This window comes from Sodiomyces alkalinus (assembly GCF_003711515.1).
Source record: "Sodiomyces alkalinus F11 unplaced genomic scaffold SODALscaffold_2, whole genome shotgun sequence".
In the NCBI taxonomy this organism is placed as follows: Eukaryota; Fungi; Ascomycota; class Sordariomycetes; order Glomerellales; family Plectosphaerellaceae; genus Sodiomyces; species Sodiomyces alkalinus.
Genome location: NW_021167080.1, coordinates 3,632,227 through 3,652,501, shown reverse-complemented (window position 1 = coordinate 3,652,501; position 20,275 = coordinate 3,632,227). Strand labels below are relative to the sequence as shown.

The following is a 20,275-nucleotide window of genomic DNA, read 5'->3' as shown; positions in this document are numbered from 1 at the left end:
TAGGGTCATTAGACGCTCTGGATGTATGAGTACCATTATAGATACCCACCATGGCCAACTCGGCCCCCGCCGCCTGGCGGCCGAGTTAAACGACCACGGGAACTTTGGCGCGCAATAGAGAGGCGCGAGCACTCGATGTAAGGAGTTATATAAGTTGCCTCGGTACTCTTGTGCTCCTCTCCAGGTGTAGGGCGCTCGTTATGGGCGAGGCTATATTATAGTATTGAGCACATCTATCTTTGCTTGATATTGGCACAGCAAGGAGATAATCCGGGTACGACCAACCAGCGACCGAACGCAATTTTGATCATCTTGGATTTTAATAATTTTGCTGTTGTTTAATCAGATGATACCTCAACACCTTGTTGAGTGTTTGCACCAGCCCCTTGAACGTTCGTGCCCATTTCCTAGCATTCCTACAATACCTACCTACCTTAGGTAAGTACCTTATGCAAGCAAGACGTACATTTTAACATGGGCCATTGAGTGCAACCTTTGGCACAGAGCAGAGCCATATTACCACAAACTGATTCATTATGCTGAGTAGCCTTTATTTTTTGTAACTCCGGTGAATAATAATGGCAAAGTAATTGATTGCATTCATTAGCAAATCCCTGCCGTTGTCAGTGTGCGAAAGGACTTTCTTCAACTTCGTGTCGAGCAAGGTGTTTTAGCGCACGGGCCACCAATGACATACATGTCGTCAATTGAGAATTGCTGAAACTGAAGCGAATGAGTATCACAGCCTTGAGAACTCGACTTCGCATTCTCATACCAGTTACCGGAACCTTTGAAAAATCCCGACCCATCAAACGCATCGTCACACTTTCCTGCCTCTAGACTATAACGCCATGGCATCCTGCCGCTTTGTCAGACCCTTCCTTGGTCGGAGGATACCGAACATGCCCGTCCTGGCAAACACTTTCTCAAAATGTCGCCCTATGAGCACCGACACAGCTCTCCCCTTGGCCTACGAACTACATGAACCATCCGGCTCAAAGACAACACAACCGGCCGGTCCACCTATCCTCTTTCTTCACGGTCTATTCGGCTCTAAAAAGAACAACCGCAGCATTAGCAAGTGAGCTTGACCTCCTTTCAACAAGCCCACCGACCTGCGATGTTTGAACGACGGGGATCGATCAGGTACCTCATGCTTACACATCTCGGAACTTCACAGAGCGCTCGCCCGTGATCTCAGTCGGCCTGTTTATGCCTTGGTATTGTTCTGGCCTTTTCTCTTGCTTTTCCAAAAGGTAAACAGCATACTGACCAGGTGATTCATCACACAAGGATTTGAGAAACCACGGAGAGTCTCCACATCACAAACAGCATGACTATCTCTCCATGGCCGAGGACGTTGCTCGCTTCCTATCCCAGCATAATGTGAAGGAGCCAACCGTTATCGGTCACTCCATGTAAGTTAGGCATTCGCAGGGATATTCTCATCTTGGTTCGATCGTATCAACTCATTGCCTCTCCTTCGCTCTCTCTGGCCAGGGGCGCTAAGACAGCCATGACCCTCGCGCTCAAGTCTCCCGACCTGGTCCGAGATATCATTTCAGTCGACAATGCCCCCGTCGACGCCATTCTCAGCACAGACTTTGCAAAGTACGTGAGGGGGATGAAACAGATTGACAACGCCGGTGTCACCCGCCAAGCCGATGCCGATGCCATCCTTAAGGACTATGAACCGGTAAGTGACTTTTATATCCCGTCTTCTTATTCTGCTTCACCACCTTGCAAAGACTACCCCTTCGCGGTTGACCCAAGCCGTACCCCTAATGGTCAACCTCGTGGCTGAACCTCTTCCCCCAACAGTCCCTCCCCATCCGCCAATTCCTCCTTGGGAACCTCCACCGGCCGGATCGGAATAGCCCACAGCAGAAGTTCCGCGTTCCTCTCGACATCCTCGGCCGCTCCCTCACGAACATGGGCGACTTCCCCTGCAAGGACCCCAACGCCGTCCGCTTCGAGAAGCCCGCCCTCTTCATCCGCGGCACCGAGAGCAAGTACGTCGCCGACGACGTCTTGCCTCTCATCGGCCAGTTCTTCCCCAAGTTCCGCCTAGTCGACGTCAAGGCTGGGCACTGGCTCATATCCGAGAACCCCGAGGCTTTCCGGGAAGGTGCGTGAAGACATCTGTTCCCATCTCTCGCAGTAGTGACTTTTTCCGCTGTAAAGGCGTCTGTCTGACCTGTTCTCGCCTCATCGGTAGCCGTGCTCGAATTCTTAAGGAACCCGTATTAGAGACACAATATTCGCCATCTTGCCATTACCTATTACCTTCCCCGCTTCTCAAGGACTGGATGTTGTCTTCGCATTGTCATTTATTACTTGTTCAATTAGACTTAGAATATAGACCGGGGGCTCTGTGTCATAGTGCTCAATATCACGGCTTCTCTTGTCTGGATAGACATGTTCGGCTAGATGGTTGCAATTGTTACTTTATGGGAGCTGAACATTAGGGGCACTTGTGTTTCGTGATACTTGACCCTTACTCAACGAGAGTGCGCTCGTCGACTTGATCACGGATTGAAGGCAGGATATCTTAAGAAGACGAGGAATGGCGATGTCTTTGGAGACACTAACGAACTGCTCCATGCCACCTTAACTATTACCCTCCTAGATGCGCCAACGGGGAAAAGCCCCGAGACTAGGCATCAGGTACCTTGACGTCCAAGTCACGTCCGTTGAGGTGTGTAAAAAGGCGTATCATACCGGCGTACCAGCCTTCAATGCGCATGGAGCTCTCAATCCATCACACCATCACACGGTATGGGGCCAGACGTAGTTTTTAACCTTTACCATTTTGAGGTAACCTAGACCCGCAGCCGCCTGTATGGTACGCCATGTGCAACGACTGAAAAAGCGATGCCGAAGCCTGAATGCCGGCCTAAAAGAGCCAAAATGTTGTCTCCCAGCTGCCGATCCCTCGTTCCCTCCATCCGTGTCATGATCAATCTCTTCGCCCAATTCTTTTACACCTCCTCAAGGACGCGCTCCTTGAATTCCCGCTCAATCTTTTGACCCTGCTCATCAGTGACGGACTCGCCGTGGAGAGCCATGAGGGCGCCGAGGTCGAACTTGGGCTGCTTGAGAAGCTTGACCTTGCGGATGTGAACCTGTGGGACGCGAACGCGTTAGCATGAAAACGCCGGGTGGTCATGTCCATTCTGCTACCAATGCAGCTAGCCTGGGAAGAACTACTGACATTCTGGAGCGGGTAGATGCCCTGAGTCGACTTCTCGATCTCACGGCCAATGACCTCGGGGATGAGCTTGTTGGTGAGCTGGGTCAAGCTGCACGAGGCGGCCTCCCGCTGGATGATCTCGACCATCTTGCGGCGGATGGCGCGAATCTGAGAAGAAGCGGCGTAGGTGGTCTTCTTGACCTGGTTCGGCCTGCGGCGGGTGAAGCCGATGGCGAAGAGTCTGAGGAGGTAGTCGTCGGTGGTCTTGACGGTGACGTTGGCCTCAATGAGGGTCTGCCACTTGCGGACGAGGGAGCGGAGCTTGTCGGAGGTGAAGTCGAGACCGTGGAAGTTGGTCAGGCAGTTCTTGCCCTGGATCTCGTCCACCCTGAGCTTGACCTTGCGGAAAGCGTGGTCCTCATCCTTCTGGAGGTCGGCGAGAGAGACCTCCAGAATCCGGCCCTTCAGCGCATCGTTGGCGTTCTTCAGACCAGTGGTCCGGTTGACGAGGGTCTTGCCGACACTAAGAGTTTGATACAATTGTCAGCCAATCCGCTTTCGATGAATGCAACGCTCTCGACTTTTGTTTCTTTTCTGGTTATATTCTTGATGTTTTCGTGTGCTGAGAACTTGGCGTCGGAATTTCGCATTGGAATCGACTCACTCTCGGATGGCGAAGGGGGCAGGAGCCTGCAGAAAGAAGATTGCAAGTCAGACGGTTGTCCAAAGTTAGAGCGCAGCACGTAACGCGATGAAATACCTTGATCTGGTACCAGTCCTTGCGGGAGAAGGGGTCGACCGTCTTCTTCTTGAGGCCCTTCTTGCCCTTGGACAATCTCTTGTTCCTGCGTAGAAGCACTAATGTCAGCGCTCTGTCAATTGTATCTCAAGAGAACGTTATATTCCTTACTTTCCAACAGCCATCTTGACGAGTTGTCGACTAAGAGACGAACGTTGGGTGTGATGAAGAAGGGTGGAGGGGTGCAGTGATTTTTTGGGCAAATTCCTGCGCAGGTTTGTGGCCGAAAATCTTAGCGAGTGCGGACAATATTACATAAGCGGGCTGGGTCCGAGTTAATGTTAAGAAAGGCTGCTTTCCCACCATAAGGTACCTTAATTAACACTGTATATGGACACAAGAATGCCTGGGGTTACAGTGTCCAGAAACTTGTGTGCAAGGCCAGCACATCTCAAGAAACTTTACACCTTGTACACTACAGCCTCCAAGCTGGTTAGGATTATGAGTCACGTGAGCCTCTCACGAAAAGTCGGGGAGAAGCTGGCAAGAGCTTGAATTGCCACCCTGTAACGGCGCCGCCAGAATGGTACAGCCTCGTAATGCATCCTGATGCTCTGTGTCTTGTCTAAAATCCGCAGTTCAGAGTCCAACTCTCCCAACAGAAGCGGAAAGCAAAGGAGGGCAACCAATCCTGGCGGTTAGGCGATGCTCGTGCAAATATTCCCAATAATAAGAAGCATCATCGGTACACAGTATTTCTTGCTAAAGATGATTATCATGCAACTCAATGCTTCCTGGATATGTATGTAAATTGTACAAATGAACTGCAACCAGCTCTTCGTTTGAAGGCGTTGTTAAAACGACTGTCATGCCGGTCCTCCATCTGTCGTTGTTTCTCCCTGTTGATACATGCCCTTCCGACGGGGCGCGACCCTATAGCACTGGGCGCCCAAATTACCCTAGAACGCCGTAGTAGTTTAGTCCTCCCCATAACCAATGTCCCCGGCTTGTATAAGAATTTGTGCCGCCCAGTTTTCAGGCCCCCTGGACGCCGTCAAACGAACAAGAAACCAAACCAGAAAAGAGAAATGAAGAAAAATCAAGTCCTATCCGCCATGCGCCTTATCGTAACTCATATACTCATTACATAACAGGTAGTCTCAGCTCATTAGGAGAAACCTGCGTTCTCCTCGTCTACTTTGTCACCTTCCCATTCATCAAGACTGGGAAAGCTGAAGTAGCTTCCGGAGTCGACTGTGGAGTGGGAGGCAGGACGTCAGCCAATGCACGTCAATCGTGGGGGAATAAAACAATGTTGTCGACTAACCAGAGGCAGGACTGCCATCCAGTGCGCCCTCATGTCTTGGAGGTGTTGAAGGCATGTCGACGGCCCTGGAACGGACAAAGGATTCGGCTGAGCCGCGGCTGGACACGGAAGAAGGTGATGGGACGTCCCGGGAAGGCAGGTCTGCGATGCCGCCGGGTGATGTGAAGATAGCGACCCGAGTAAGCAGGTCGGCAGCTCGGTGCGCCGAGTGAGGGAAGGCGAGAGCGCCCCGGCTGACGTTGGACGCGGTAATTGAGGGCTCGGTGGCACAGGAGCGAAGGTTTGGCCGGCGGCCACGCTCCTCGGTGGTCCGCGGTGATGAGTTTCTTCGGCCCATGTCGTTCTGCTGAAGGAAGTTGGCTGAGGAGTTGGTAGCAGACGACGCGCTGATCGAGGCACGTAGTGGTGATTGCTCTAAATATGTGTTGAACGGCTAATCACCGTTCACTGTTGCAGGTTGGACTTCTTGCGAAATGGCCGTTTGTTGCCTTGTGCTAGCAGAAACTTCATTGCTCGGTTGAGGCGAGTGGGAGATATCTGACACTCTTCAATCATGCTTTTCTCCCTTTTTTTATTTTCCTTTTTTTACTTTCTATGACGGGGTGTCGCAGCAAGTTATTATCAAACATCCTGGCCAGGTCCGGTCCCCATCGATCCACCACTTGCATGGCGTGTTGAGTCTCGGGCCTGGTCTAGATGGAGGAGACACCCGGCCAGTTGTAGCACCCCTGGGGCCCAGGTCGACTTGGCCACGCATGTGGTGCCTGATGACTTCGTTGGGTTTACCGGGATATGTGGCTGACGTTGTATGGGTTCAGACTCTCAACTTTTAGGCATTCACACACGAGGATTCTGCAGCCCCAGCGTCGCGCCTGATGCAACTGTGTGGGGTGGCAGTTTCACCGGCCAATCTCACCGCCGCTTTGCCACACCCAATCATCCTGATGGAATCCGGGCCGTAAGGTGGTCAAGTCCTACCTACCTAAAAGGTACATTGTAGTACCGCACAAGGCAATACGGAGCACGCACGAATGAATACGTAACTCCGCCTTGAGCTGAAGTACCTAGAAATGTACCTTACCTTACCTTAGGTACCTAGGTACTATACGGAGTACGGATACGAGTCCATCGTTACATCCGCTTTGTCTACCTTAAGGTACGGAGTAAGCTTTCCTTCCCCTATTGCACTACCGACCGTCCTTCCTGTCCTTTCTTTCCCGTCCTCCCCTTCCCGTCCTCCCCCTTCCGTGGAATTACGTTGTAGAAGTCATCTCATCAGATCTATCGGATCTATGCATGTCACGGCACCTGACCTTGACGGACGGACGAGATTCGGCAACCCGGTGAACCCTGAGATGCCTACTACTATGTAGGTAATTAATCAGGGGTTTTATCGACTCGGAGGCGAGCCACGATTCAGTCCAGGATTGGCCATATTCGTAACGGTCGATGAGGTACCGGGTACAAAGTACGGAATACATGTGCAGGTACTTGTCTACCGGTAGTTAAGGTACCTTACCTTAAGGTACCTAAGGTTGGTAAGGTAGGTAATTTACGTTGTAGCTCCTCTGTTCCAGACGGTTATCGCACGGGCCTTGTCGAATAAGTGTATGTATGTACCTAAGGTACACGTAATGCCTCTCCAACACGGACCGTCCGTACCCCACGGTGCTATCTCGCTACTCACCCCGCACAGTAGACGCCTTGGAAATGTCGATGGCGTTGGCCCAGGAGAAAATCCTTGCCAATTGCAACAAGTTACCCGTTTCCGACCACCGTCTAGACCTTCGCGTGCATGGATGGTGTGTCTAGTGGTCGATACTACACCAAGGTTCCTGTTAGCTCTGCCACGTCCTGGGACGTACATCAATCCAGGGAAGCGGGAATTTTGGGGATCGACATACTCCTCCCAGAGTCTGCCCTGCACGGCCTTCAGTTCCTCCTCTGTCATTCTCTTTCCAGCGGTGAAATATCCTGGAAGCCAGAGGTTAGCTCTCCTGACTACGTGAGGGAGGGGGTTAGATCTCTACGAATACCAACCTGCGGTGATCTTAGCGTCGATCTCGACTCTCGAGTCTTCTGGGATCAGCTCCTCTGGAAGTTCAACCCGCTCGTGGATGGGGATTCTGCCGCTCTCATGTCAGTGCCTTGTCGACATGCCTGATCGATCTTCAGGGAACACGGGTTGCGTATGGAGTATACCCTTGACCAACGATAGCGTCGTGCTTCATGCTACGAGAGTAAGATGATTAGTTGGGATTGCACATGACGGAATGTCGTTAGTGAGTAGCAAAGTCGAGACTCACTTGCTCATGCTCAGCATCCTGTCGATCTTTTTAATCCCCAGCCAGTGAAGAATGTCTGGCATGAGGGCCTGGAATCGCATGTCCTTTACACCGGCAATATTTTCTGTCCTTCGAAAGTAGTCGGACGCGCGGTCCTCGCCTCTTTTGCGGGCATTGTAGACAACTAATCACTTGTCAGCCAAAACTCGATGCCATCCTGGTGTTACCCTGCGATTTCTCGAAGGTATACTGGGCAAAAGTCCCAGTTCGACTGCATCGAACGGACGTACGGTACTATTGACGTTCATTAGCGCCCTGATGTCAGCAAATCAACCGTCACTCTCAATCCTTCTCACCTTGGTGACCTCCCCGAGCGCCCTCCCCTCCTTTCGGAAGTAAATGACAACACCGCTGCCGCCGTTTTGGGCTTCTTTAACGGCCTCCTCGATGCCGAAAATGAGGTACGGGCGACAGGTACAGATGTCGGAACCAAAGACATCACTGCCGTTGCACTGTTACGCGGTGTAAGAGACATGAACCGAATGGAAGGCCAAGCTTAAGGGGCGAAGCGAACCTCGTCATGAACACGCAATGCTAGTCTGACCGATTCATCCGACATCTTCGCGGGGTCACCGAAGCAGTACACGGTGAGACCACCTATAGGCGAGGTAAGCAGTCTCTCCCACAGAAAAGGCAGCGTGTGTGGTAAACCACGTACCGATGGGAGGAAGAAAAACTTTAATATCCCCGCGGGTAATCAGCTGCTCATCGTTAGCAACACTGTTAAGGGGAAGAAAAAGTATTTCGCCGAAGGCCTCTGGCCTCTACCAACCTCGGGATAGCTTCCTCCCGTATGCTCGAACAATGACCGTCGCAGCATTCCTTCGTCTGTCTTGTATCAGCAGCGACTCGTGGTGAGATGCAATAGCACAATTGCTAAACTAACCGATGCCGAATCGTTCCGCCACGCCAGGCAGATACCAGACCTTCCAAGCGGTTAGTAGCCTTGACAGCCAGGAAAGGTTGGAGGACACGCACAGGCTCAACAGCGAACTTGGTGACGGCCAGTTCGCCCGACTCGTTAAGACACACTTTGCCGTCTGGCACTCTTCGCGGTTTGTCAGAAGCCGGCTATGGATCCCATATCATGGATAGATAAGTTCACTTACAGTCGACCACTCCTTACGCTGTCTGCGAGTTCCGGGAGCTGTTGTGAATGTCAGCCGAGTCATCTATAACTTGTACCTCGTCCCAGTCACGGACCTTCATATGCGCCTTGGTGATGGCAATAGTTGGTCGAATATCGACTACAGCTCCTGTAAGCATATGGTGTTGACTGTCACGGCCTGGAGAAAGACAGAACATGGCGTACCATTCTCCTTCTCGACAGTGTCCTTGAAGAGCCAGGGCGCAAGATGACCCCATGGGTCCATGGCTACAATCTTCTTTGCATCTCCCCACTGAGGAAAGGGCCCAATACGCGCAGCGGGCTCCGTGTTGGTAAAGTCAGGCCTGATAGTCACGTGTATAAGCAGGGAAACTGCAGTGTATACGAGGTGGTCATATCCTACCTATGCTCCAAGCTGAGTTGCTTGCTCGCTACCGCCAGGGCATAATAGATGGAATACGATCCACCACTGCCAATCATCAGTATGCCGCTTGCCAGTAAGGGAACCTGATGATGGTGGTTGGAATATGTCTTACTGGGCTGCAGAGTTGGGATGATCAGCACACGTTCTAGGAGGGTATTTTCAGAAAGGGGGTAAGAGTGTCTGGAACTTACCTCCGACAGCTGGTTGTGACGCGACTACATTAGCACACACAAATCACAACCGGAACTTAGGGTTCATCTCACCGTTACGTCTCCTGACGGTCGATGACGATCGAGAGACAACGACAGGCCCTCGGGTCTGGGCATCAGGATGGCCCCAGTTCATGGGGAGGGGATTGATCCCGAGTTGTTTGGGATACGTGCTGCCAACAGAAATGTCAGCTAGGCCGACGTGGGGAATTAGACTGAGGGCCGGCAGCGTTCCGCGAGGCCGTGGGAGGGAGAACGGGAGACACACGTAAGAATGATGCGGGAAGTAAAGGCCGATTTCTGGCTAGGGGACGACGGTGTGGCTGGGGCTTGCAAAGACAGCTCTTCCGATGAGCTCTGCTGCTCCGAGAGCCCGGTCGGGACACTCGACTGGCCTCCATTATCCTTGTCTGCCAGACTGGGCTCGAGGATACTAGGCGTTGAGGCCTCTGCGGAGCCGGAGAGACTTCCTTGACGCTGGTGAGAGAGGGACTCGATGGCAGCTGCCATGGTCGTCTGAGTTTGCTGAATCGATTTCAGGGCCTCCAGCACTTCAGACATCGTGCCGAGGTTTGACACCGGATGGTTTGAATCAGACATGGCGTCAGCAATTTCACTCTTGGGAGAACGAGTAAGGTTCAGGAGGTTTCGCAGCGAAGGATAGATATATTGCACGAGTTCAGGTCACTTGGTTACGAGTAACCAAAATAATCTCGAGATCAGGTGGAGAGTCGGAGTGGGTGGTCGAGGAACACGAATATGAGAGCAGACGAGCACAGGGACACAGGAACTCAATCCAACAATTCAGTAATTGTCACAGAGAGCTAATGCAGCGCCGTCCATGTAATGTAGGGGATCGCGATCTGGACGAAGATAGGAAGTGTGGAAGGGAAAGAAATGACAACAATATCCACTGAATGTCCAACGAAGACGAAGTATTATTTGACGCTCTGGAGGCCGGAACTTGCATGTAAACACGAGGCCAGCCGGCCCAACCTGACACCCAACGGGGATGGAGAATGGCTGGTACGGAGTACAGATAAGGTAGCTGGACCAGATGGACCGACCAGATAAGAAAGGCCGTGCCTGGCAAACGATACTTCGTATCACTTGCCCCGGTACCTTGAATTGTGTGGACGCATACCTTACGAAGCAGTAACATATGTAGGAAGGGAATGTCGCTGATAGCATCAGCGAAACCCCGCCCTCAGGTCATGTGTCTGCCTGGTTCCCGATAGTGTCTGAGTAAGATGGCAACATTCCTAGGTACCGAGATATAGGTAGCTTTTAATAACCTCCATTAAACTGTATTGCCATCTTCGGACCTAGAAGTCGATACTTCTGCTTAAATTTTCGAATATTGATACTAAGGGATTCGTGGTAATATTATTCTTCACAGCATTACATAGTGAGAAATGCTCCTTTGCTGTTGTTGGCTTTAGCTTGATGCAGAGGCGGTTGGGGCAGTGCTGTATTCGTATTATGAAGCACTCTGTCCTATCTGGCCCCAATACTGACGGGAGGTGGGCTGCCTCTATTAGGTAGGTAGTGGTTAGGGGAAATTATACGAACTTCATACGGCCACCCAATCCCAAGCTCAGGTACCCCCAGTAGGAGTTATGGTGTGTATGGTATCAAGCGGTGAAGTCCAAGGTAGACGCCCTGGTCAGGCCATTCATTGCCGTGTACTCCGTAGAGGCTCGGACATAGCCCAAAAGAGCCTTACGTCATTACACACCCATGGCATATAAGGTAATTAAGTGGCCAGGGGTAGACATACTTCCATCCGGGACCTTAAAGGATATTCTAGGTAAGACATTCTAATAATGGAGATATTCGAATGGGACCTCAAAGAGACGTTTTAAAGGAGGCGCTATAAATATAAGGTACTCTAATACAAAGAAGTATGTTAATAAGATTATATACTCCTGCCTTCTTGTTAATTATAAGCATCTTTGATTATGTAAGTACTACCTTATGGACAGGCCAGTACAGGTACCCCGCGTTCCATTTTTGGAATGGCACGTGCACCTACCAGACGGAAGTAAAGCCCACCATTGACTGAATGCAGCATCTAATTAATTACCTACTGTGTTGAAAGTCGCAAGCGCGACCCTGAGAAAGAAAGCCTGCGGCTGCACCTACCAGATATTTCTGTACCAGCAACTTTTAACAGAATCAAAAGGTTTCGCGGAACATCAGATCTCTACTGCTCCAATATACCATATTACTGTGTCGCGACTCTTTCATACATTAAGGCCTCAAGACCACAAACCTTTGCAGCACTTCCACGTGCCCGGGGGCTTGTCATTACCTGCATAAGCTGTTCCTGCTACCGAAGACCGATCGAGTGAGCGCAGTTCAGTCAATTAATCACGAACGCAATGGGTAAGCGCAAGAGCTCCAGGAAGCCCCAGGGCCCCAAAAAGGTTTGTTGCATCCTTTCCTACGATTCACATTTGCTTTTGCGCAAACTCTGACTGATGTATATCCGTGCTGCAGAAAGATCCTCTTCCCGACTCGTTCCCCTGCCTGTTCTGCAACCACGAAGACGCCGTCAAGCCGAAGGTCGACAAGAAATCCGGCGTTGGAACGCTGTCATGCAAGGTCTGCGGCCAGTCATTCCAGTGTAGTATCAACTATTTATCGGCACCTGTTGATGTCTACTCGGAATGGGTCGATGCTGCCGGTATGGCCGTCACACACTCTTTCTGGGGATCCATGGCCCAGGCGCTAATATGCTACAGATCATGTATCGAACCAGCAGAAGGAAGCGTCTGCAAGCGGATACGGTCGCAGCACGGGAACACGACGAGTCGGACGGACAGTAGAGGAACAGGACGAGGATGGAATCGTGGGCGACGACGACGAGTTTTAACCATGCCATGTTATGCCACGCGATACGTGGCTTTGCCGTTTTCTTTCTGGGTTTCTACTGAGCGAAAAGTGCCCATTGTACATAAGAGGGTTACGGACGGAGCTCTAGGCAGGCTTAGGGCGATTACGAATCAATAAGTGTTCTTGATGTGCCATCGCGACCCAACGCGACCCAATGTCAAGGAGCACACAGCTGCTTACCTAGTGAGGGCGGCCATTTTACATGGTGTAGAACCGATCTCCGAAGTCGCCAAGGCCTGGGACGATATAGCTGAGAAGTAGAGTTAGCAAGGACGACCTTGACTGGGCGGGCTGAAGATAACGAACTTCTTCTCATCCAAACCCTAGATCATAGTCAGCATGGGACTTCTCGTCGATGCGCACCGCATGGCACTTACCGCATCCACAAACGCAGTCACTACTCTTAGTTTGGGAAAGCTATTCGAAAAGTTCCTGATGCCCTCGGGGCTGGCTATGAGGTTTAGGAACAAGATGCGTTCCTCAGGAACACCGCGGCTCTTGAGAACCTCGACAGCCATGATAGCGGAGCCTCCTAGAACTAGAGTATTAGCAATAGTCCGAACGTCCAACCCGGGGACAACGTAGACTTGCCAGTCGCGAACATAGGATCAAGGAGCAGGACCCAGCGCTGGGCAATGTCCTCGGGGAGCTTGTCGTAGAAAAGCTTGGGCTTCGCGGTCTCTTCATCGCGCTGAATAAGGATTTTGCCAATTCTAACAGATCTACAGCAGTCCCGTAGGCCTTGTTCCATGGCCTCGCCGGCGCGCATAATAGACACACCGCAGATCTTGCCTTGGAATAGGAGACCAGAATAGGTGCGTCCGACCGGAGTGGTCACGTCATGTTCTATGGTGGGCAGGTGATTCAGGCCCTCCTCGACCAGGAGACGGATGATCCTGTTTGAATAGAAGATGAAGTCGCCACGCTCGGTGTTCTTATCGCGGATGATACTGGAAAAAAGGCCGGTAAGTAACAAACGGGTATAAGGGGATAGGGCAGCTAAACTGGCTAGCAGCGTCTCTTGTAATCGAGTCATTCGGAAGACGTACGTGAGAAGGGCAATCAGCTGTGGTGTCTGGGGGAGGATAGTGACATTGTCGAGGTTGATCTCGGTAGACACAGTTGCGGTAGGCTTTTGGCTTTCCGTGCGATATAATGGGCCGACACACTGTACCGGTCTGGACGGTTGCTGAGGCTTCGCTTCCGTTGAAGCCATTTGTGTCTCTATGTTGGCGAGGGGTATTTCGAGGAGGTAGGTAAGCTAGGCAAGTCCAAAGGTGCAGTCTTAGAATAGCGGAAGAAGTCGAGGGAAGTACAACGTAGCCCGGGGGAACTAAGTTCAACGGTAAGCTTAGGACCAAGTATGGCAGCAAACGGAATTATGCGTGCCCTTATTCCTTTTGAATGGGAGTCTTGAGGAGGAGGTTCCCAATAGAATCGCCTCCTCGCTTTGGTATTCTGGACGACAGTGGAGAAATACCGATAACACTGAAGCTGTAAGGAAAGGACTTCTATGGATTTACGGCTAGATGTGGGGTATCCATACTGAGTAAGGCAAAATTATAACACGGAGCCGCCCGCCAGAATTATTCCTAAGTGTAAGGTATGTACCTCCTTGGACTTGGGGACAGACAGATACTTGATAATAATGCTCGTATCTTTCTATGCATAAGTACTCTGTACACCACACTGTACGAACTAAGGTAGCTACCATTTTATCTCGTGATGGGTCTATTTGGTCCGGATATGGTACGAAGTACCTAGGTACAGTCCAACGTACCTACCTAGGTAGTCTAACGGAACCTTGTGGCCGTGCCTGGTTGTCGCAAGAACGCGCCATGGGAAGGATGACCTCCACTGCCAGCCAACCTACCTGATTCTTTGTCACAAACAATTACCTTAAAAGTCGTCTATTTCCATTCCGAGCGAAGGAGCCTATTTCAGCGCGAAAAATGCCCGTTAGGGTTCGATGAAGACTTTTCGTGGCTTATCGCCAACCTCTAGAACAACTACGAGAGGCACCTTCGCATTCTTGATGCGGCTCATTTTGCTCATCCCTTTCCTTCCGATGGACAACGTGCCTCTGCCATTGTCCTGAATCTCTGGTTTCAGTTCCTACCCCACGCCGACTGTTTATCTACTGCCATCCTCCACGCCTGCTGAACTATCATGGCGAGCACCCGGGAGGGCCTCGAGACCACGAGGAGAAAGCTCACGACCTATGGCAAGACGTCGAGTAAACGACCTCGAAGCACCTTTTTGCTTAACGACGCTCGCCTTAACGGCGATCTCAGCATTCGTTCATCACAATCGGCATCTCGCACCGCGAAACCTCAAATTTCAAGCAACGCTTCGCCGTCCGTCCAGAATCCTGGAGAGGTTGTTGATGGAGACGATGGTAGAGTAGCGAAAAAGAGGAAAACGCCTCCCGCAAGGGAATCAGTACCTGCAAGCTCTAGGAGGAACCCGTCTCTCGAATCTTCCAATACCATGCGAAATATACATACAGATGCGATAACGTCAATCCCGAGCCGGCAAACTTCCGACTTGAATCGTAAAGGCGGCCCCTCAATGGTCGCAGTACGCAAGCCACCACAGGAAGACTCATCGGGCGGCGCCACTCCCATACCCGCCAAGGCCACAACTCCACGCCGTCCGCAACTCACCGAGTATGATACGAAACGGCCTCCGATTTTGACTAGAAAAAGCATATTGCCGTCTCGCTCGATTCCGCCGGACTCCAGGCAAGAGAAGCCAGAGACGGTGGCCCCCAAGTCAACGAAAGTCCGTCTGATTGATCAGTTGGCGGCGCAAGAGGCTGAAAGTTCGGAATCGGAAATGGAGCCTGAAGCCGATAGCCAGTCGTCCGTCGATAAGAAACCTCGATCCCAACCCGAATTACTGACATTAAACGACACCCCATCGACGCCCCGGAAGAGTGGGGATCAAACGTCCAAGTCCGGCTCGCAGTCCGCACAAAGCTTGAAGAGACGGAAGCTGAGGGCTACCTATGGACAGCAACGGACGATTCGAGAGGATATTGATGAAAATGCCGGGGGCATCGGAGAACGCGATCTTGCCGATTCAGGACCCAGTCAGCACGGGCTGACACCCCCGGCTAAGCTGGCCAAATTCGATTCTTTCGCATTCGATGAAGAAGAATTCGACGAGGAAACTCGACCGAAGGGTGGCATTCTCGGCCTTCATGCGCTACGTCAAGCAGGCGCGAACCATCGCTTCGCAGATGAATTGAGCGACTTGTTTGAACGCATTGGCAGCCCCCAGCCCGGCCAGAACCAGCTCGGCCGTGCCAGGCGTTCGGCTCTCCTCGAACTAGGACGCAAGCTCCACGATAAGAAGTTTGTTATTCGTTTCTCCAGTTACGGATCCAAGGAGACGCTATTTCGAGGCATAGGGGCCGAAAACGATGTGATTAATGGTTTCATATTGCAGTCGGCGCTCCTAGTCTTGCTGGCTAATTCTTCAGCACCACATCTCCTTGACCAGTTGCACGACGACGGCATTCCGGAACTCTTTGCTAGCCAGCTCAAACTTGACGACGATATCAGCAGTATTTCTCGCGAGAAGTCGAGTAACCTTTCCAGGAACGGGAGGACATCGTTAAGTGTTCTGCGGTCTGCCTTGATGCAACTCGAAGTCTGGGATGCAAAGCCGCCCACCCAGCTGTCGCCAAAGACCATTGCCCTGAAAGTGCTTGCTTTATCATGCAGAAACGTCTCAATGGCCAGCCGGAAAATCATTGAGCGCTTGGAGCCCCAGTTGTTCACAGTAGTGGCGGAAGGTCACGACCGGCCTCAATCTGAGAATGACCATGACGAGGACATTTCGAAGAACGTTGCAATGGTCCTCTCCCTGCTTCAGGACCACTCCATTGCGGCTATGGAGTCAGAATCACGCACTCGGTGGAATACCGAATACTTACCTCTTGTTGCTCCCATCTTATCAACGATACTGGACCTCCCTCTGGCACAATTCGGGGATATTGGGTCGTCAGCACTCCATCTCGCGCTCAACACAACAAACAACAATGCGGCATCAGCGGTTGTGTTTGGTACCGGCGCATTAGTGCGAAAACTTGCGAATGCAAGTTTGGCCTGCTTCAAGGAATTACAAGCATCAGTCGAGCGGGGAAGGTTCTCGACAGAGGTACACGGGACTCTAGTGCTGCTTCTAGGAGTTCTGATCAACGTCTCGGAGCACTGCCCCTTGACGCCGGAATCCTTGGGCGACGAGTTCAACCGCGAAACCTCGCCGCTAGACACGTTAATTTCGGTCTACCTAGAGAACCACGAGTTGAGCGGAAGCGTATGTATTGTTGACGGCCGTGTTTTTTCTTCTTCTTTATAGAGGTCTAGGATGGAACAGTACTAACAGTGTAGCAGGCCGACTCGGTTGAACAGACATCCCTGGCTGTGACTTATGGATACCTCGCTATCCTCCTGGGGTACCTCTGCTTGAATTCCGCTTTCCGACAAAGGATGGAAGCGAAGAGCCAAGGCGAAGGGATCAAATATCTCCTGACGTCGATTCGGGAGTTTCTGGCTCTACACGAGAAAGCCGCAATGGATGATATGACGACCAGCTTGCAGGGTCTCATCAACGATCTCCAGCTTATGGCCAAGACATCTGGATAGACAAGGAGGTATCCGTTACGTTGCTTGTATTCGTATTGTTTTTCATCAGAGGAGGCTGTTTGTCTGCACATGGTAGTGACGCACATTGGATTGGGAAACAGGAACGGATGTATGGATATGAACATGACGATATGGGAGGACTCGACTTTGATACCCTTTACGCTGGCTCATTATGCAGCAATGGCAGGCCAAACACGGCCCATGATAACCAGGGTACCTACCCGGGGTTGGGGGTTGTCGGTCAGAGCCCGATAACTAGTCAGTCTGTCGACAGTCTTAGAACATCATGTAGACAGATATTTCTCTGTCCTGGCTCTAGAGCAAAAGTTTCTGTTCGAGCTCTGACCTACAACCCCCCCTCCCGGGTATGCATCAGATAGACGGCTAGGTAGCTTCGACCCTTGGTGGACATGACGATATCAGGGCTATTAGAGATATCAGGCGAGATGGCAAGGCGCACCATAGTTTGGCTCCAGGCTTAGTATATGAACAATGGTCTGCAAATATTCGAACGCGGTTCTGAATCAGGTTACACCTTTTCGGGGAAACATGTCATGGGAATCACGACATCCAAGGCCCAAATAATGCACATGACACAGGGACACGGGTTGATGTCTGTTAATAGAAGTCATTTGCTTGTTGACGAGATATAAGCCTTGCCCCTCCCCCATTTTGTTCATTGATTACTGCCCTGCATCCATATACGAAGTAGATATTGGCTGAGTAGAATCACTTAAACCCTTTACCCCTATTCCCTGCCCATTTTATTCCTCGTCGAACTATATAGGGCCTCTTCCTCTCGATTCATCCCAGTATCTCGCAGAAATCGAAACCAGCTTTACGCAAGTAGAAAGAGAGCCCAATGGGAGTGAGACGGACTTTAACTTATCTTTACATGTGTAGGGTACCGAATTAGCATGAATGCATGTTGAAACATGGATTCTGCTGAACCAGTGTCTCAGCTTGGTTTAAAGCAGCCAAAGATTCTTGACAAGGAACGAATGGTTATTCTCAGGCCAAGTCTCCTTGGGTTCTCTTTTCCTTTTTTTCTTTTTCTGGTATGATCATAATGTTTGCATCACGGCAATTCATGATCAACTTGTCCAGCCATACATGTACATAAGATCTCTGGGATGCATTCTACTTCAGGGCAGGAGTTGAATGCATGTGTCGGGCTGCAGAGCATTACGTAGTCATATGGTCATGCTTACTCCGTACCTACCTAGGTACCTTAGATACTCCAATTACGTACCTGAGTAATGGAAACGAACCACTCTTAACTTAGATTAGGCAGGTGGGGTGAATCGGACCACGATACACGCCAACCTGCTCGAAGTACGTATAGTAACCCACGTACCTCCCTAAACGCTTGCGGCAGTTGGTCGCAGTTTCCTACTCTGCAATTAATTACGATCCAAACCTGGACTCCCTTCGCATGTGGCTTCTTTTGGGCATCTCGCTCCCATTCCATTCCTTTACGATTTCTTTATTGTATCCGAATAACCTGGCGCAGTTTGGGATTCCATTCTAGATTGCCAACACTCATTTACTACCTTACATTTGAGTCACGACAACATCCAGTATTATTTCCAGATCAGTAGTGTAAATGCCGACCCCAAAGAACAGGAAAATTGCCATTGTCGGCAGCCGCTCGGTTGGTATGTCTTTGCAACACCCTGCGATTGCTTTTGAACTTGCGGCTGGGGCCTTGTCGCAGATGCACTTCCCTGTGCTGGGTCTCCCCCTTCTCCCTTCTCCCTTCTCCCTTCTCCCTTCTCCCTTCTCCCTTCTCCCTACGCCCATCTCTATCTTTCTTTCTCTTGGGTTTCTAAAATACGCATAACTCGGCTAACCTATGCGATTTAGGCAAGTCCTCCCTTGCGGTTCAGTTTGTCGACGGACACTTCGTGGACAGCTACTACCCAACCATCGAGAACACGTTTAGCAAAACCATCAGGTATAAGGGCCAGGATTTTGCAACGGAAATTGTCGACACTGCTGGACAAGTATGTCATCTCGCTCCTTTGCGCCTATATAAGAGAGCACGAGGAAAAAGAGACAAAGATTTGCGAGCATCTTTGTTCTTAAGACGGTTGATGCTGACAGCGGCTTTCTAGGATGAATACAGTATACTGAACTCGAAGCATTTTATTGGTATCCATGGCTATATGCTGGTGTACTCTGTTTCGTCCCTGTCATCTTTTGAGATGGTCCAGGTTATCCGGGACAAGATCTTGAACCACCTGGTAGGTATACTCTGCATGCTACTCTTAATAGTCTCCTGGTTATCCGGTACAATCATAGTATCAGGATATCATATCAATGCGCTCACAGTTGCTAACCTCAGCGATTACTAGGGAACCGACTCGGTGCCTATTGTCATTGTTGGCAACAAAAGCGACTTGCGACCCGACCAACGACAAGTCAGTGCCGAAGAGGCCAAGAAAGTGGCAGACAAGTTCCAATGTGGCTGGACTGAGGCGAGCGCGCGTTATAACGAGAACGTCAGTAAGGCTTTTGAGCTCCTAATCGCCCAGATCGAAAAGGCGCAGAACCCCAACGAGGCCGCCGAGGCGGGCAAGTGCTCTCTTATGTAATGGGCAACCGCGAGGAGATCAGGCCATGAGGTCACAAGGGTCACAGCAGACCTCCCATACCTTTTTTCTTCTTTTTTTCTGCTTCTCTTTTTGCTTATTCCTTGTGCCCACCTACATGTTTCGGGGGGCGTTGCTTTTCCTCTCCAGCAACAAGGCATAAACGCGCGGAAGGTATTTGCCAGGTTGCGCAGCAAGCGACCAACAGCACCCTGCATTACTAGGTACAGCCGCATGATTACGACTAGCGTTGAATATCAGGAACAGCACAACTGTCCCCAAATGCCAGGGGCGGGATGACGGCGACGGTTTTTGGCGGATACATACATATTGATGCAGGCCACTTTAAACTGGCCCGTCAGTGGTAGCCTGTTTGTACAATACACGGCTTGTACGATGGATGGCTTTAGCAAGAGGTTGGATGTTAGACGAACGGCCGCAGGATCGGCTAGATGATTACGGGTCTGTCCGCATGACTTCTTTGGGAGGCTCACGGTTCATGGCATAGATGCGGATCATGACGTTTGGCCCAATATTTCTCGGGGGTAGGACCTAGGTAATAATTCATACCTTGCGTTGTTAAGTTGGACGACGACCAGGTGGTTTTTCTGAAGATCAGCATACGTGTCTACGGCTTGGTTCTCGACATCGTGGCGGTGGTGTTGGACAAATGAGGTCGGCCTTTAAAAATTTGGAAACTGGTCATTTAAAGTACAGTCAGGGTCACATACCTACCTTAGGTAGGTAGGTAGCAAAGGAACCTTGATACAATTTCATATCTGC

At 50.9% G+C, this 20,275-nt stretch overlaps 8 protein-coding genes across 8 annotated transcripts; 4 read left to right on the top strand and 4 right to left on the bottom strand.

Moving 5' to 3' along the window:
- Positions 1 to 584: 584 nt before the first annotated feature.
- On the top strand, positions 585 to 2,530 carry SODALDRAFT_330632 (abhydrolase domain-containing protein). The gene is made up of 6 exons (XM_028611251.1): positions 585 to 1,081; positions 1,181 to 1,220; positions 1,294 to 1,418; positions 1,501 to 1,696; positions 1,822 to 2,128; positions 2,219 to 2,530. Exons 1-6 carry the CDS (start codon positions 903 to 905, stop codon positions 2,248 to 2,250), a joined length of 879 nt encoding a protein of 292 aa, XP_028468708.1. The 5' UTR covers positions 585 to 902; the 3' UTR covers positions 2,251 to 2,530.
- Positions 2,531 to 2,724: 194 nt separating this feature from the next.
- SODALDRAFT_107409 (40S ribosomal protein S3a-2) lies at positions 2,725 to 4,424 on the bottom strand. The gene is made up of 5 exons (XM_028606511.1): positions 4,104 to 4,424; positions 3,954 to 4,038; positions 3,858 to 3,883; positions 3,215 to 3,716; positions 2,725 to 3,125 (listed from the first exon to the last, which is right to left on the bottom strand). Exons 1-5 carry the CDS (start codon positions 4,115 to 4,117, stop codon positions 2,982 to 2,984), a joined length of 771 nt encoding a protein of 256 aa, XP_028468707.1. The 5' UTR covers positions 4,118 to 4,424; the 3' UTR covers positions 2,725 to 2,981.
- A 667-nt stretch (positions 4,425 to 5,091) lies between these two features.
- Positions 5,092 to 5,738, bottom strand: SODALDRAFT_107312 (hypothetical protein). The gene is made up of 2 exons (XM_028606510.1): positions 5,260 to 5,738; positions 5,092 to 5,186 (listed from the first exon to the last, which is right to left on the bottom strand). The coding sequence occupies exons 1-2, from the start codon at positions 5,594 to 5,596 to the stop codon at positions 5,101 to 5,103; spliced, it is 423 nt and encodes a 140-aa protein (XP_028468706.1). The 5' UTR covers positions 5,597 to 5,738; the 3' UTR covers positions 5,092 to 5,100.
- Positions 5,739 to 6,918: 1,180 nt separating this feature from the next.
- On the bottom strand, positions 6,919 to 10,052 carry SODALDRAFT_107235 (putative GTP cyclohydrolase II). Its single transcript, XM_028606508.1, has 20 exons — positions 9,614 to 10,052; positions 9,400 to 9,518; positions 9,328 to 9,336; positions 9,249 to 9,252; positions 9,116 to 9,181; positions 8,917 to 9,056; positions 8,808 to 8,851; positions 8,714 to 8,751; positions 8,583 to 8,652; positions 8,491 to 8,530; positions 8,377 to 8,432; positions 8,263 to 8,305; positions 8,119 to 8,201; positions 7,901 to 8,056; positions 7,835 to 7,838; positions 7,566 to 7,728; positions 7,462 to 7,491; positions 7,300 to 7,385; positions 7,164 to 7,233; positions 6,919 to 7,113 (listed from the first exon to the last, which is right to left on the bottom strand). The coding sequence occupies exons 1-20, from the start codon at positions 9,943 to 9,945 to the stop codon at positions 7,098 to 7,100; spliced, it is 1,569 nt and encodes a 522-aa protein (XP_028468705.1). The 5' UTR covers positions 9,946 to 10,052; the 3' UTR covers positions 6,919 to 7,097.
- Positions 10,053 to 11,405: 1,353 nt separating this feature from the next.
- SODALDRAFT_330624 (Elf1-domain-containing protein) lies at positions 11,406 to 12,338 on the top strand. Its single transcript, XM_028611250.1, has 3 exons — positions 11,406 to 11,774; positions 11,848 to 12,034; positions 12,093 to 12,338. The coding sequence occupies exons 1-3, from the start codon at positions 11,730 to 11,732 to the stop codon at positions 12,221 to 12,223; spliced, it is 363 nt and encodes a 120-aa protein (XP_028468704.1). The 5' UTR covers positions 11,406 to 11,729; the 3' UTR covers positions 12,224 to 12,338.
- On the bottom strand, positions 12,084 to 13,724 carry SODALDRAFT_330623 (uracil phosphoribosyltransferase). The gene is made up of 6 exons (XM_028611249.1): positions 13,293 to 13,724; positions 12,835 to 13,193; positions 12,621 to 12,775; positions 12,550 to 12,566; positions 12,424 to 12,493; positions 12,084 to 12,336 (listed from the first exon to the last, which is right to left on the bottom strand). Exons 1-5 carry the CDS (start codon positions 13,457 to 13,459, stop codon positions 12,442 to 12,444), a joined length of 750 nt encoding a protein of 249 aa, XP_028468703.1. The 5' UTR covers positions 13,460 to 13,724; the 3' UTR covers positions 12,084 to 12,336; positions 12,424 to 12,441.
- A 688-nt stretch (positions 13,725 to 14,412) lies between these two features.
- On the top strand, positions 14,413 to 16,898 carry SODALDRAFT_356916 (hypothetical protein; the record flags this gene model as incomplete). Its single annotated transcript, XM_028613950.1, has 2 exons — positions 14,413 to 16,569; positions 16,647 to 16,898. The coding sequence occupies 2 exons, from the start codon at positions 14,413 to 14,415 to the stop codon at positions 16,896 to 16,898; spliced, it is 2,409 nt and encodes an 802-aa protein (XP_028468702.1).
- A 1,606-nt stretch (positions 16,899 to 18,504) lies between these two features.
- Positions 18,505 to 19,495, top strand: SODALDRAFT_273106 (rheb small monomeric GTPase RhbA; the record flags this gene model as incomplete). Its single annotated transcript, XM_028607876.1, has 4 exons — positions 18,505 to 18,556; positions 18,765 to 18,904; positions 19,016 to 19,144; positions 19,256 to 19,495. The coding sequence occupies 4 exons, from the start codon at positions 18,505 to 18,507 to the stop codon at positions 19,493 to 19,495; spliced, it is 561 nt and encodes a 186-aa protein (XP_028468701.1).
- Positions 19,496 to 20,275: the final 780 nt, after the last annotated feature.

What these genes read in the sequence shown, in the direction of transcription:
- SODALDRAFT_330632 (XM_028611251.1), top strand. Translation starts at nt 903, where the DNA reads ATGCCCGTCCTGGCAAACACTTTCTCAAAATGTCGCCCTATGAGCACC. An exon ending in TCCTTAAGGACTATGAACCG is followed by an intron (nt 1,697 to 1,821) that starts GTAAGTGACTTT and finishes TTCCCCCAACAG; the next exon opens with TCCCTCCCCATCCGCCAATT. An exon ending in CCCCGAGGCTTTCCGGGAAG is followed by an intron (nt 2,129 to 2,218) that starts GTGCGTGAAGAC and finishes CCTCATCGGTAG; the next exon opens with CCGTGCTCGAATTCTTAAGG.
- SODALDRAFT_107409 (XM_028606511.1), bottom strand. An exon ending in GCCCCCTTCGCCATCCGAGA is followed by an intron (nt 3,717 to 3,857) that starts GTGAGTCGATTC and finishes TCAAACTCTTAG; the next exon opens with TGTCGGCAAGACCCTCGTCA. An exon ending in GCATCTACCCGCTCCAGAAT is followed by an intron (nt 3,126 to 3,214) that starts GTCAGTAGTTCT and finishes CGCGTCCCACAG; the next exon opens with GTTCACATCCGCAAGGTCAA.
- SODALDRAFT_107312 (XM_028606510.1), bottom strand. Translation starts at nt 5,596, where the DNA reads ATGGGCCGAAGAAACTCATCACCGCGGACCACCGAGGAGCGTGGCCGC. An exon ending in GGATGGCAGTCCTGCCTCTG is followed by an intron (nt 5,187 to 5,259) that starts GTTAGTCGACAA and finishes CCCACTCCACAG; the next exon opens with TCGACTCCGGAAGCTACTTC.
- SODALDRAFT_107235 (XM_028606508.1), bottom strand. Translation starts at nt 9,945, where the DNA reads ATGTCTGATTCAAACCATCCGGTGTCAAACCTCGGCACGATGTCTGAA. An exon ending in CACTGTCGAGAAGGAGAATG is followed by an intron (nt 8,852 to 8,916) that starts GTACGCCATGTT and finishes CAGGAGCTGTAG; the next exon opens with TCGATATTCGACCAACTATT. An exon ending in TCACCAAGGCGCATATGAAG is followed by an intron (nt 8,752 to 8,807) that starts GTCCGTGACTGG and finishes CATTCACAACAG; the next exon opens with CTCCCGGAACTCGCAGACAG.
- SODALDRAFT_330624 (XM_028611250.1), top strand. Translation starts at nt 11,730, where the DNA reads ATGGGTAAGCGCAAGAGCTCCAGGAAGCCCCAGGGCCCCAAAAAG. An exon ending in AGCCCCAGGGCCCCAAAAAG is followed by an intron (nt 11,775 to 11,847) that starts GTTTGTTGCATC and finishes TCCGTGCTGCAG; the next exon opens with AAAGATCCTCTTCCCGACTC. An exon ending in GGAATGGGTCGATGCTGCCG is followed by an intron (nt 12,035 to 12,092) that starts GTATGGCCGTCA and finishes AATATGCTACAG; the next exon opens with ATCATGTATCGAACCAGCAG.
- SODALDRAFT_330623 (XM_028611249.1), bottom strand. Translation starts at nt 13,459, where the DNA reads ATGGCTTCAACGGAAGCGAAGCCTCAGCAACCGTCCAGACCGGTACAG. An exon ending in CAGCTGATTGCCCTTCTCAC is followed by an intron (nt 13,194 to 13,292) that starts GTACGTCTTCCG and finishes CCTTTTTTCCAG; the next exon opens with TATCATCCGCGATAAGAACA. An exon ending in TGATCCTATGTTCGCGACTG is followed by an intron (nt 12,776 to 12,834) that starts GCAAGTCTACGT and finishes CTCTAGTTCTAG; the next exon opens with GAGGCTCCGCTATCATGGCT.